The 12445-nt window shown below is 35.8% G+C and overlaps 1 protein-coding gene across 1 annotated transcript; it reads right to left on the bottom strand.

Moving 5' to 3' along the window:
* Positions 1-2099: 2099 nt before the first annotated feature.
* LOC140329158 (sulfotransferase 6B1-like) lies at positions 2100-11799 on the bottom strand. The gene is made up of 7 exons (XM_072409278.1): positions 11556-11799; positions 9008-9117; positions 7944-8033; positions 5583-5709; positions 4784-4878; positions 3588-3744; positions 2100-2263 (listed from the first exon to the last, which is right to left on the bottom strand). Exons 1-7 carry the CDS (start codon positions 11758-11760, stop codon positions 2133-2135), a joined length of 915 nt encoding a protein of 304 aa, XP_072265379.1. The 5' UTR covers positions 11761-11799; the 3' UTR covers positions 2100-2132.
* Between the last annotated feature and the right edge of the window lie 646 nt (positions 11800-12445).

Below are 12445 nucleotides of genomic sequence, written 5' to 3'. Positions count from 1 at the left end.
TGTTCCAATCTGCAAACTCGTTGTAGGCCTAAAAGATTTGGTGTTAGCACAGAGCTCTACCAGCTTGCCTGGTTTCACTGCTTCCGGTATCCCAATAATCCTCAGGTTATTCCTGCGAGCTCTTTTCTCCATATCATCGAGCTTCTCCAATAAATTGCCAACCTTATTCTCTTTTGACATGATCCTAGTTGAGCACATCATCCTCTGTGGAGGAGATTCTTTCCTTCGCTGCCTCCAGCCTGTGGGCATGCTCTCTGAGCTTGTGTCTCAGAGATTGTATGCTTTTCCCAATTGCTGACTCTGTGGTCTTCTGCAATGTAGGCTTTAGTAAAACTGGCACCACATCTGCGATAAGTGCATGATCAGGTGTAGGTTTGGCTGTGTCAAGTACTCACCTGGGACGGTTTGCTGATGTGTCCGTCTGGGTCAGATGGAAGTTGGCCATCTTGGATTTGGGCGTGCGATTCCTGTCACGCTGTCTTCCCTGATGGACGGATCCTCTCATATGGGCTTGTCTAAAAATTTCTCAATTCGGATCGTACTCCCCTTTGCGGGTAAGTTTGTTAGCGAGTCGGCAGTGCTCAGTGCTGGATGGGAGGTGTGATTTTCCCCTGGGTTAGCAGGAGCCACAGAAATTCGTTACTCTCCCATGATGCACCGGAACCGAAAGTTGGTAACATTTTTGAGAGTAGTACCTTCCATCTTGGCTATTGTTAGGAAGAGTGGTTCCCACTCTATCCAGGTAATATCTACAAAGGACAGTGGATCTGGTTGCTGGAGACAAGTGGGTTGGATGGATCTGGTTAGCAGGATAATCTCCTCCCCCATTTTAAAGGACACTTTCATATTTTTCCTGAGATCTTTTCCTCTGTGGCTTATAAGGTAAAACTAACCACACCAGTTCAGTGACACTGGGGGTGCTTCCCTTTGAGCAGTATGTAGGAATCTGGGATGGATTCTTCTTAGATGTAATCCTAAAAATCAAATGTGAGGTAAGGCCAGAGGGCCCTTCATGTTAATAATATAGGGTAAATGGGTACATTTACCCTATAATAAAGGGGACAAAAAACAATATGGAGCCTAGACATTATTAACTTCTGTAGCAAGCTGTGCTTTGATATGCAAAAAGTAACAACTGCAGAGTTTGTCTTGATCATTAAAAAGTTACAAGAGGCTGCACAAAAGCTCAGTCTCAGCTGTGTTTAGCAAAAGATTTCTTCTGCAAGTCATGGGAAGCCACCCCTACCCCTTGGGGCAGGGTCCTCTACTCCTTCTGTGTCACTGTCTGGATCTGTTTGTCATTTGCAACCCCTATTTAATGTACAGCATTGCCTAATATGTTGGTGCAGGGGGCAGCAACCTGCGGCTCTTCAGCCTCCTTGTTGTGGCTCCCTTCGGCTGCCGCGGGGAGATCTCTGATGGGGGATCCCCTAACTGTGTACTGTAGTCTTCTTCATGGGTAAATAAGGCATCCCCCTGAAAATAAGCCCTAGAGCATATTTTGGCCTTCAAAAAAAAATAAGACAGTGTCTTATCATCGGGGAAACAGGGTAGATGTTTCTACTTCTTTCAGTAGACTGTGTTTCTATTGACATTTAATAAATGGTTGACTGTTACCCAGAAAATGGTAGCAGGATGATTTACTTTAATGATGGCCATATTATATTTACCTTTAATTATTTGTTTATAGTATAGAAAGCTTAAAATATTCATTTGGCATAAATGGCCTTTTACTGTGTATAAAAGGCATAGACAATTCAGATTAGGTTTAAGAATCGATGAAATGGTCTGATTTGTGATGTTTCAAAACCAAACACAGGTAAATTTGGTAATTGTTTAGCAATAATAAATGTTTAATTTTAATTCACAATCTGAACATTTCAATATTAACTTGGTTTATAAGTGTATCATTCAAATTATATTTGAAATCTGGTAAATCATCAATCATTGCAATAACACATTCCATAAAACTGAACTCCAGGCAAAAAGAAAAAAAATGACAGCCAAAATTTGTAACTGTAAATAGATTTCTATACTTGGGAATTTAGTCCTATGATATAGAGCTTTTTAAAACTAGAACCTAGAATTAAAATCTACAGTTCAGTTTTACACGTAATTTATTTCTGAAATGTCTACAATTTGCAATATTTAGCATAGTTCAGCAAATTTCCTAACTTTGTCCCAGCAAGATGTTGTTGGAACTTTTCATCCACTTCTTTGCTCTGTTCTTCAGTGAAGATGTTTTTCCAGTCTCCAATTTGTCCTGTTCCAAAACAAAAGATTTCTAAACTTCATAAAATGAAACAGCATTTAGAAAGACAGGTGACTTTATGTAAGAACAGTACTGGCGTTGGTACATTGGTCATTTGATGTGATAGTAGGGATGATTTTAGGACAAAAGTAACCTTCTAGTTTTATGTGTACACGTTCTGTTCCATAATAAAGGGATGAAGATGTTTAAATATTCTTTACTCCAGTGTTTAAACATAGGATGTGATAATCTCTGTATAGGCACAAAAATAATTTGAGACAAACATTACCACCCACATGCTTGGGTTTTATGAGGAAACCCTTTTTTACACTAAGGTTTAATACAGATAAGTGTGTTTTCTAGACCTCCAGAGTGAGATTTGATTTTAAATTGAGAAGCAGCACACTGAGGATCTTATTTGTCTGTTACTCTGCACTTTTTTTTTAGCATTTTAACACTGCAACAGACCTGATAGGCTCCTTGTGCAGATTATCCCTAACCCCTTTGCTATACATGGTCTGCAAGAAGCTAATTTCAAGTCAAATTCAGGTTTCCACAATGCTTGTATTGCCTGAAATAAGGGTATATTATTAGATTAATGACAAGGGCAGACATAGGGAGGGAGCTGCAAATGTGCCACTGCACAAAGACCCAATACCTTCTTACGCCACATGTCATTGCCACTGACTACAGAGCTCCATTATTCTGTGCCTTTTATATTGCTTTGTGTCCTACTGTAACACATTTTTATGTACTGTGACACCAATGCAGGATTGGTGGTGGAAGGGAGGTATATTAGCCCAGGATTCCTCTCCTATGTAAAGTAGCAGGTGGAAAACTCACCTGCAAGGTAATTAAGGAAGCAGCACTGAGGGTGGGATATAACAGAAACAGGAACTCAGTGAGAGAAAGCCTTCCCTGGGGACACAGGAAGTTGAACCCTGTGAAAGAACCCAGATCTGCATAGAAGGTAGCGGCTAGTTTTGTTTGGGGCTGACAGGGAGAAGCCCTACTGCCAATAGACAGGAAAGTCTTATGTTTAGTGAGTGCCAGACAGGCAAGGTTTTTCTTTTTACTGTTTTGGTTTTGTTTGTTTGCAACCTTTAATAAACCCGGCCGTGGGCCGGCTCAACATTAAAACCTCGGTGTGGTCTGAGTTGGATGGAGCGGACAGGAGTCCCGTGACCCCAGAAAAGGTGATCCCTGAGCGAAACCCCCTTACAGTACATAGAATTAATCTAAAAAATACTTATGTTTAAAGATTCTCAAAGTAAAGGCTGATTTCTCATACCTAAATACATTGTATCATTTTGCCAAAATTTAGAATTATTTCTACCTTTCCTGAAGAAAGCATCGCCAAGTTTTCCATGCGTGTCTTCAGATTTCTCTTTCATAGATGTAAAAGAAGTTCTACTTTCTACCGTACAAAGTTGCTCATTTGTTAAAGGAAGCCTCATGAATTCTGATATTTTTTTCAGTTGTGTTGGAAAATCCTAAAAAACAAAATAAAAAAATGATTTTTTTCTATTTTATTTTTTCTATATTTTTCTATTTTATTATTTTATAGTCTATTGCATGATTTAATTTTTTTTCCTAGTTACCATTGTGACAATTTATTGATGTTTATATTGAGATCAAAAGATATTTCTGGAAAAAAATGTGTTTTTGCTGATTCCTATTTAAAAAAAAAAGAAGAGCATGCTCAAGAATCTAATGGGTTTTAATACTACTATAATGTGTGGCATATAGTCTAATAAATACAAGATTAATATCTAACTAACATGATCTAAAAAAGACAGCTTTTGGTTTGGAGTTTGGTTTAGCACAAAAAGTCAGAATAATGTCTTTTTGGAGGCAGGAGCTATGCATTATTAGTTTTAAGGCAGGTAAACATTTTGGAGTTCATTATAGGGTTAGGTTTGGTGTTAAATGTATTAAAAGAATGTTTAAATATTATGGGTTTATTTTTTGAGAATCATCTTCAGTACCTTCCTTAGACTAATCTGAGTCAGATGTAAAGAACTGGTGAAGAGCAGTGTAACATCACTATGGAAAGTGCATTAGCTAACTTTCAGGTTTTGCATTTAACGGAAACTAAAATTGTAACAATTATTTTTAAACAAAAATTTACCACTTTGTACAGAAGTTAATTTTGACCAATTTTCAAATAATCTAAATAGTAAATTGTTTGCCACAGAAAAATAGATGTTGGTAAATTTAGGACAATATTGTATAATAAGCTAAATGTGCTGTGTCAAAACATTAATACTAGATCACCAGATTTCATTGTCACATGTAGGCAAGAACTGAATGTACCTAACAGTAAATCCCTTTGCCTAGTTTCTGTGATTGTCGTGCACTCAAAATACAACTACAACACTAAAAAAATATTTGACATGTACCTTTTGTTAAACATGAAGTTGAATACTTCCAGTTTCTGCATAGCAAACAATCGTTACAATTATATTTGTGAATAAATTGGAAGTAATTTAGTTTGATAAACCACATAGCTGTAAAAAAAACTGAACTTACTGTTTTCATATCTTCAAATGTAACCACCATAACATTTTCTTCATCAATGTGTTTGTCCCACTCAGCTACATAATCAAAATATGATCCATAACATACTAAAATGCAAAGGAAAATTGTGAGACACAAAAAATAAAATGTAAGGTAACTGTGCTGTAATAAATGTATACTTTGATTTATGGCTATATTTGATGGCAACAGGCAGTTGTGTGGCTCTTGGCAGCTGCCACCTTGCAAGTTTCTCACTTGCCCAGCCACCGGCACCACAATGCTGTCTCTTAAAGGGCCTGATTTATTAAAGTTCTCCAAGGCTGGAGAGGATACACTTTCATTACTGAAGATGGGTGATCCAGCAAACCTAGAATGGATTTCTTTAAAATCATTTGCTATTTCCTAGCAAATATTTTCAATCTTGGGCAAGATCCATTCCAGGTTTGCTGGATCACCCAGCTTCAGTAATGAAAGTGTATTCTCTCCAGTCTTAGAAAGCTAAAAAAATTCAGGCTGAGCAGTGGTAATAAACCACTTTCTAACACCCCCCCCCCCCCCCATTAATTTTCAAACTGCTGCAGCAATTAAGTAATTCAGGGGGAAACAGTAACTGCACCATAACCTCCCAGCCAGTCTGAACATCCAGCCAGCCTATTGCTAATTTACTGTTACTATCAAAGATAAGTGTTTTCATTCTGAAAGACTACCAAGGTTAGCTAGATTTTACATTTCTAGCTAAACACTGGTCATTTTTTATTGCTTTATTTTAATTAAAAACCAAAACAAATCCTGTGGTTTAATAATAGATTACCATTCCCATTTATAAAGTCCTTAAAAAACACATTCCAAGATTCATATGTGGGAAGCGCTGGCATGCTTTTATAAAAATTAAAAAAGGATACAGCTGCATCTTTTGGGTTGCGCATAACCATCAATATCTGTGGAAAAAAAGGAATTAACAAGTCAATTAACTTTTGTTGTGTTTATTGCAACATAATTGGCCTAAATTAATAAAGCTTACCAAGACTGGAGCAGATAGACAATCACGGGAGAACTTTTGATGATCCTAAAAACCTGGAATAAATGTGGCCAGGACTGAAAGCACTTGGCAACTAATAACAGATTAATTTTAGTAAATTCATTTCTCGCTAGCAGGATCACACAGGTTCTTTCATGATAGTCCATCTTCTCCAGTCTCAGAGAGTTTTATTAACCTGTGACTCAAGGTAAAAAAAGATGCTGAGAGCGGTAACCCCGAGTCACACTTGGGGTAGCTATACCAATGTAAAACAACAGTAAACAAAGTCTTACCTGATCTGCCGGCGTCCTTAGCAATCCATGTCTTCTCGTTCCGGGCGTGGACAAAATAACTGTATTGAATGCAATATAGTGGATTTATATGTGTAAAAGCGGTACATCGTCTTTCATGAAAATGTATTTTAAAGTATAATATAATAGTATGAGTATATTACTTATTTTAATTTTGTTTAATTTATTATTCGGACATAATTTTGTTTTTAAAACTTTATTATACTCATGCTATTATATTATACTTTTCATGAAAAACAATGTACTGCTTTTAAACATAAAAATCGGGACAGAAATAATCTGCCCAGGAGGTAAAATCAGGCCCAATATCTTCTATTCAGGAATCACAATTTCCATTATAGATCAATTTTAACTGGTATACAGTCACACCAGAAAAGCATATATTTGCATCTATTCCTAAATTTTATGAAATACCAAGATGATATTATAAAGATAACATGATGGTATTAGTACCTTATAACAGCAAGTCCATGTGTCATTTACAGTTTGGACATATATATATACAATGACATAGCAGCATGAAATTTCTGATAATTGCACAAATATGTTCTGCCAGTCATTTATGGATAAAGGTTGGAGTAAATACTTTCACTAATAGATCAGGACCGTTTTGGCATGAAAAATTTTTTATTAAATTTCTCCAAGATTGGAGAGAATACACTTTTATCAGTGAACCTGGGTTACCCAGTGCTCAACCCAGGAATTTTTTTGAGGCAGGTGGTAAGAAATTGTAGGCGGGTGGCATCCCTTGTATTGTGACCCAACTCTTCAGTAGCCAACAGCTGGGTGGGTTACTGAAAAGTGCCGGGTGGTGCGCCCAGCTAAAAGGGGCTGGGGAGAACACTGTGACCCAAAAAACCTAGAATGGATCTGGTCCAGGAATCAAAACATTTGTTAACAAAAATTCCATTCCAGTTTTGCTGGATCACCTAGGTTCACTCATTAAAATGTATCCTCTCCAGCCCTGGACAATTTTAATATATCAGGCCCATAAAAACAATAATTGTAAAACAATTTACCAATGTTTGTACACAGCATGAGAAGTAATCTATATGCATCAAATGAAGCGTGCTTGCCCCAGGTTCAATATAATACCCTGGTTGATGTCGTTCATCACTGGGTGGTTACTTCTTTCATTAAAGTATTTATCCAAAACTTTCTTTTATATATTCAGTATATATCTTTTGAAACTTCTTGATGTGAGTGTATAACTCAGTGTGTGAGTGAGTGTTTTTCACTGATTGCTGTTTGACTGCCACCTTTCTCTTGAATTTATTTATGACATATGACGCTACCACTATAATGACCTTCTTGGAAATATTGGAATATCATGTTCAATTGATATATGAAGTAATTACAGTGAGGGGCATATTTTGTAACTTATGTACTGGTTCTTCTTCTATTTCACTGTTCACTGTTTCAATGCGAAACACATCACTTTGCTTATATCCATAGTAAAAATGATATAAATACAGCCCAAAACCTAATTGTTATCATGCATTACTGCTCTTTTTTATACATTATCACTGCTCCTTGTGTTTTCATTTCTGTACCAGGTAGGTATCAAATATTTATATATCTATATATACATAAATATAAATATATATATATATATATATATGTATGTATATGTCAGAGCCAGCTCAGATTTAAACTTTTAAATGAAATTAAAGCATCGTGCTTCAGTTAATAAAATTTGTTTTGTGTTATTTTATCAAACTGGTTAAAATACTTTTATGAACCTTAATACTCTGCATATAAGGTAAGTGAACATTTAAATATTAATAAAAAATTATATAAAGTTCTTTCAAGAAAACAACTGAACACTTTCAATAGCACTTACTTTAGCCTTCTTTTCAAAGAACGACTTTGGTATCATTTGAACCTTCAAATGTGATGAAAAGATCCTCGGTGAAAGTCGTTCTGTATGTTTCTGATGGGAGAGTAATAATATATGTACGCTGTAATAATATAATTCTTTCTAGCTAGTCAGCTACAAAACAAACTACACTGTTTGTTCTATACTGTTTCAACTTATTTACACTTTTTCATATTTTCTTTTTTGGAGGACCTGGACAATTTAGACCAGTGTCTCTCAAACTTTTTTACGTGGGGAAACCCTTGAAATAACTTTCAGGTCTTCAGGGAACCCTTGCTATAATTAATATATCCACAACTCACAGTGCATTAGTGTGGTGATCAGTGGGAAGAATGCCTCTTACATTGCTGGTCATTGGAAAGAATTCCACCCTCACAGATAGCCAAAAAGATCATTGGTGTCAGCTACTGGTGATTGGTGGTAAGCTACTCAATGCTCCAGGAATCCCCTAGCAACCTATAAAGGAACCCTAGTTGAGAAACACCGATATTCAAACTGCACACCCATGCAGATCTGCAGCAAACCCTTTAAACAATAAATTACCATAAAAATAACTAACACTGCAAAGATAAGCTGAAAGAAGATATGTAGCTCTGTGTCAGTCCCTTTACTAGAAGTAAGTGATCTTTTATAGGTGTTTGTTTGGAGAGCTCCTTAAAAATTGGGAAACATAACAGCCAAAAATTTCAGCGTCTCCACTTAGTGTTCAGCTTCTCGACTTAACCACTGAGACCTGAGAGATCCACTGAGACCAGTTACTGTTTTAATATGACACTGAAGACTCAAATGGTTATAGGTTCATGGGCAAACCAGAATCCCAGTACAACACAATGCTAGCTAGCTATTTTAGGTACATGCACATGGACAGGCCATTTCACAGACAATAAAATTGTTTGTTTTTTTTAAAACTGAAATACTCAATGTAGCTAAAAAATGCTTTGTTCATCAAAGCATTGTCCAGTGACCAAACTGCCATAACACTACATCTAATTAGTCATTAGTAATTTAACTAATTTGTTTATACTAACCTCTAATGTCTGCAGACTTCCAAATTCAATCATTGGATGGTCAAACACAGTTTCTTGATTTTTAATTATGCTCACCATTTCATGTAGTATTTGGATTACCCAATTAGTTCCTAAAGACAAGGAGATAAGACAATTAACAGGTAGCTAAACAACAATCCTAAGCCTCCAATTCACCCTATTCTATAGAGCAGAGAATGCTTACACCCAACTCTCCACCTTGTTTTTTTGCAAAAAGATAATTTAAATTGTTACTTTATATATTTGAATAAGTGAGGTTTGAAGGGTGCCGATATTCATATTAGGAGAAACTCGCCCAAAGGCATACATTGGCCTTTGCCTTTTATCATATCTAATTGCCATATAATGCTGTCCGGTGTGAATGAGAAGTCAAATCAATTCATAGAAGACAGTTTCAGCCCTTTTTTCTATACGTACTTTGGATAAAGTGAAGAAGGATTATGAATGGACAGGTAATCATTACTGTTTTGGAGCCATTGGTGGGATCACAAAATTAACAAAAAAATCTCTCTGGTGGGGAAACACACAGTTATGAAAGCATGGGAGGATAAAGAAGGATTGAAACCAGTCTGTCATATCAGCGCTTTAGGTTTCTGTTAGGTTTCATTAAAATAATGAGAGACTGCAAATGATACATCAGTGTTAAACTGGCCAGAATTAGGGCTAGATCCAAATTTACTATAAACAGTTAGCACTGTACAGGGACCAGTAGGAGGACAAATTTAGTGAGAAAGACTAGGCTTTTTTGTCTACAGACAAAAAGCACAGAAAGAATTTTACAATAGGAATTAAGATACCTCAGAAAATACAGTAGCGTAAAATTGGCCAGCAGTAAGACATATGTAATAATAATAGGTAATAGACCTAACAGCTGTATGGCTAACTTTTTGCTTTGGGGATGACGGTTCCTTTGTGTATATAATTACAGTATATGATTATCCTATGCATATTTGCAAATTATGGCAAAACATTTTTTGTTAATTTGTAGTGTTTACTTCTGTTTTTATACCAAACATACTTAGTCTTGCCCTGCCTTATAGTATACCCTCAGGGTAGATATTTGCTATAAGTGAGGTATGCATTACCATAGTGAATAATATATTGGATATGCTAATATTGCTTGTATTGCTATACAGTAATCTTTATTACATTTAATTGCTGTTTCTGAACCTGGGTCCTTTTTACTGTCAGTGAGGAGTTTCTAAAGTTACAGAATGAAGGTGTGTTTACTTTTTCTAACTATTTACTATTACATACAAAACTAATATTATTGGAACAGCTCTATTAGGTGTATTTTCTTTTTTGTGAACACGGTGAACACAAGCGAATCTTACCTAAAAACTGCAACATTGCCAATAGGACCATGTAACCTTATGGACTTTAGCTTGTTTGCTTCTTTACCAGTTGTGTGAGCAGATGCATAACTTGACAAATTATGTCTATCCACCATATCCTCTGCAACTTATTTGTCAGGAGACACTCTTCTGGCCAACAATTAAATCTTTCTCACATTTAGCCATCGGAGAGATATCGTTGGCATATCTGAGGTTGTTCATATTCCTTCTTACATTTTAATGCCAGCTTGGAATTCATCTAAACTAACATTTAACCTAGCATTATGGATTTGTAATTTAAGTTAAAACAGGCAAGGTGACAATAAACAGTGTTGTTTGACTCCTTGCTGTAAACCAAGTACTTTTTTCTAACTCTGGCCAAAGCTAAATAAAATTGTGAAAAAACAAACTTCCCAAATGAAAATAGAAAAATTACACAATAAAGGGTTGATCTTACATAACCAGCGTATGTGATCAGGTGCACCTGTATCCTTTTTTCAAGCAGTAAAATAATATGTATTTGACACATAATTATCAGGATTATCTACTGGGCTGTTCCCAGGGATATCACCTTCTTCATATCTTTTTCAAGCTCTCCAACATCTAATGCAGCAATGTACCAATTCCAAAACACATGTACAAAAAACAGTTCTTTTCAGTGTCAGTGTATTTTCTCTTGTAATTTCTGTTGAAATTGCAGGTTTATTTTAATACCCCCATGGAATTTTTTTTTTCAATTTGACCATTTATGTTTATCTGTCAACAGCGTATATTTCATATCCTATTTCTTAAAGTAATGTAGCTTTAAAATTTCGAATGGTTTAAATAAATATGAAGGTGCATGGTGGAGTTTTGGCAAATATGAGTGGGTGGTGGTTTAACAACGTCCTACCTAAATGTGCAAACATCACAAAAGATGTCTAGCGAAGTTACATGAAATTGGGAACAGGTAATTTAAGCATTGATATACTAAAGACAGACACCTAATATTTCTTTAGGAAGCCGAATTTATTAGAGACTGCTACATTCTCCTTTCCAAGTTATTCTCAGTCGGTTAACTTTTTCTGTTTGTCTACTGCTTAGATATGGTGGTTACATTAAAATGTAAAATTATAATTAGTATTATACTAGTGTTATATGTTATGTTATTTTTTGTTTTGTTTCTTACAATTATATTTCCTGGTAAGTCTACTTACCACATTTGGGGTAGGTGGCAATTAATAAATCATCATCTCTGGCTGCAAATATTTCCAGTGCCTCAAACAGCTCCTCACTGCAGATGGTACTGGGGTACAGAACCCCTTTATAATTAAACAGTAAATCCTCAGCTGATGTTTTGGTGATTGCCTGTAACTTGTCCAGGAACATATCCCGATCTGTTTTCTGCTTAGATTGATCCATGATTTAGTGTTCTTAATGCAATGGTCAGTAATTGTACAGCTCCCTGTATTTATATTGGGAGGGTGTGTTTGTACATTGTGAGCAAGGACACACACACTATTAGGTGCCAAAAACCATCAGTCACTTTGTGAAAGTAATGCAATACCCAATACAATCTAAAACACATGACAAAACTTCATACGTTACAAAATCAGTGTGTACACTATTTAAAAAAACAAAACATATGCCAAGCCCATGTGCATTTGGTGACTTTATTTCCAAAGAAATACACAACTGTAATTAACCATTCATGTTCACAAAGACATTATTCATGCATTGTGCCTATGCATTCGTGTATGCACATAGATGCTCCCACAAATATGTGTGCACGGCTGCATATAAGCCTGGGTCAGGATTACATGCATGAGTGCAATGACTTTGATTTTTTAAAGGTTTGCAAGACTTGGGAAGACAGACTATCATGGGAGTACCTGGGTGATCCTGCAAATCTGGAATGGATTTTATTAAAAAAAAAATTGCTGTTATTTGGCAAATGTTTTCAGTCCTGGACCAGATCCATTCTAGGTTTCCAGGTTCACCTATCAATAGAGGCAGATTATGATAAAATCATATAGGGGATATTATTATAGTATTGAAACATTGGGCAAAATATTATATAATAATAAATGGAAAAAGAATATACTGA

This window comes from Pyxicephalus adspersus, chromosome 4, assembly GCF_032062135.1.
Source record: "Pyxicephalus adspersus chromosome 4, UCB_Pads_2.0, whole genome shotgun sequence".
NCBI classification, from domain to species: domain Eukaryota; kingdom Metazoa; phylum Chordata; class Amphibia; order Anura; family Pyxicephalidae; genus Pyxicephalus; species Pyxicephalus adspersus.
The sequence above is the reverse complement of the archived record's forward strand: the minus strand, read 5'-3'. Positions and strand labels throughout refer to the sequence as shown.

Excerpts from the sequence above, each read along its gene's own strand:
- LOC140329158 (XM_072409278.1), bottom strand. The coding sequence starts at position 11,760 with ATGGATCAATCTAAGCAGAAAACAGATCGGGATATGTTCCTGGACAAG. Across the intron at positions 9,118-11,555 it reads TGCCACCTACCCCAAATGTG|GAACTAATTGGGTAATCCAA; the intron begins GTAAGTAGACTT and ends CCTTGTCTTTAG. Across the intron at positions 4,879-5,582 it reads GGACTTTATAAATGGGAATG|TATGTTATGGATCATATTTT; the intron begins GTAATCTATTAT and ends TTTGCATTTTAG.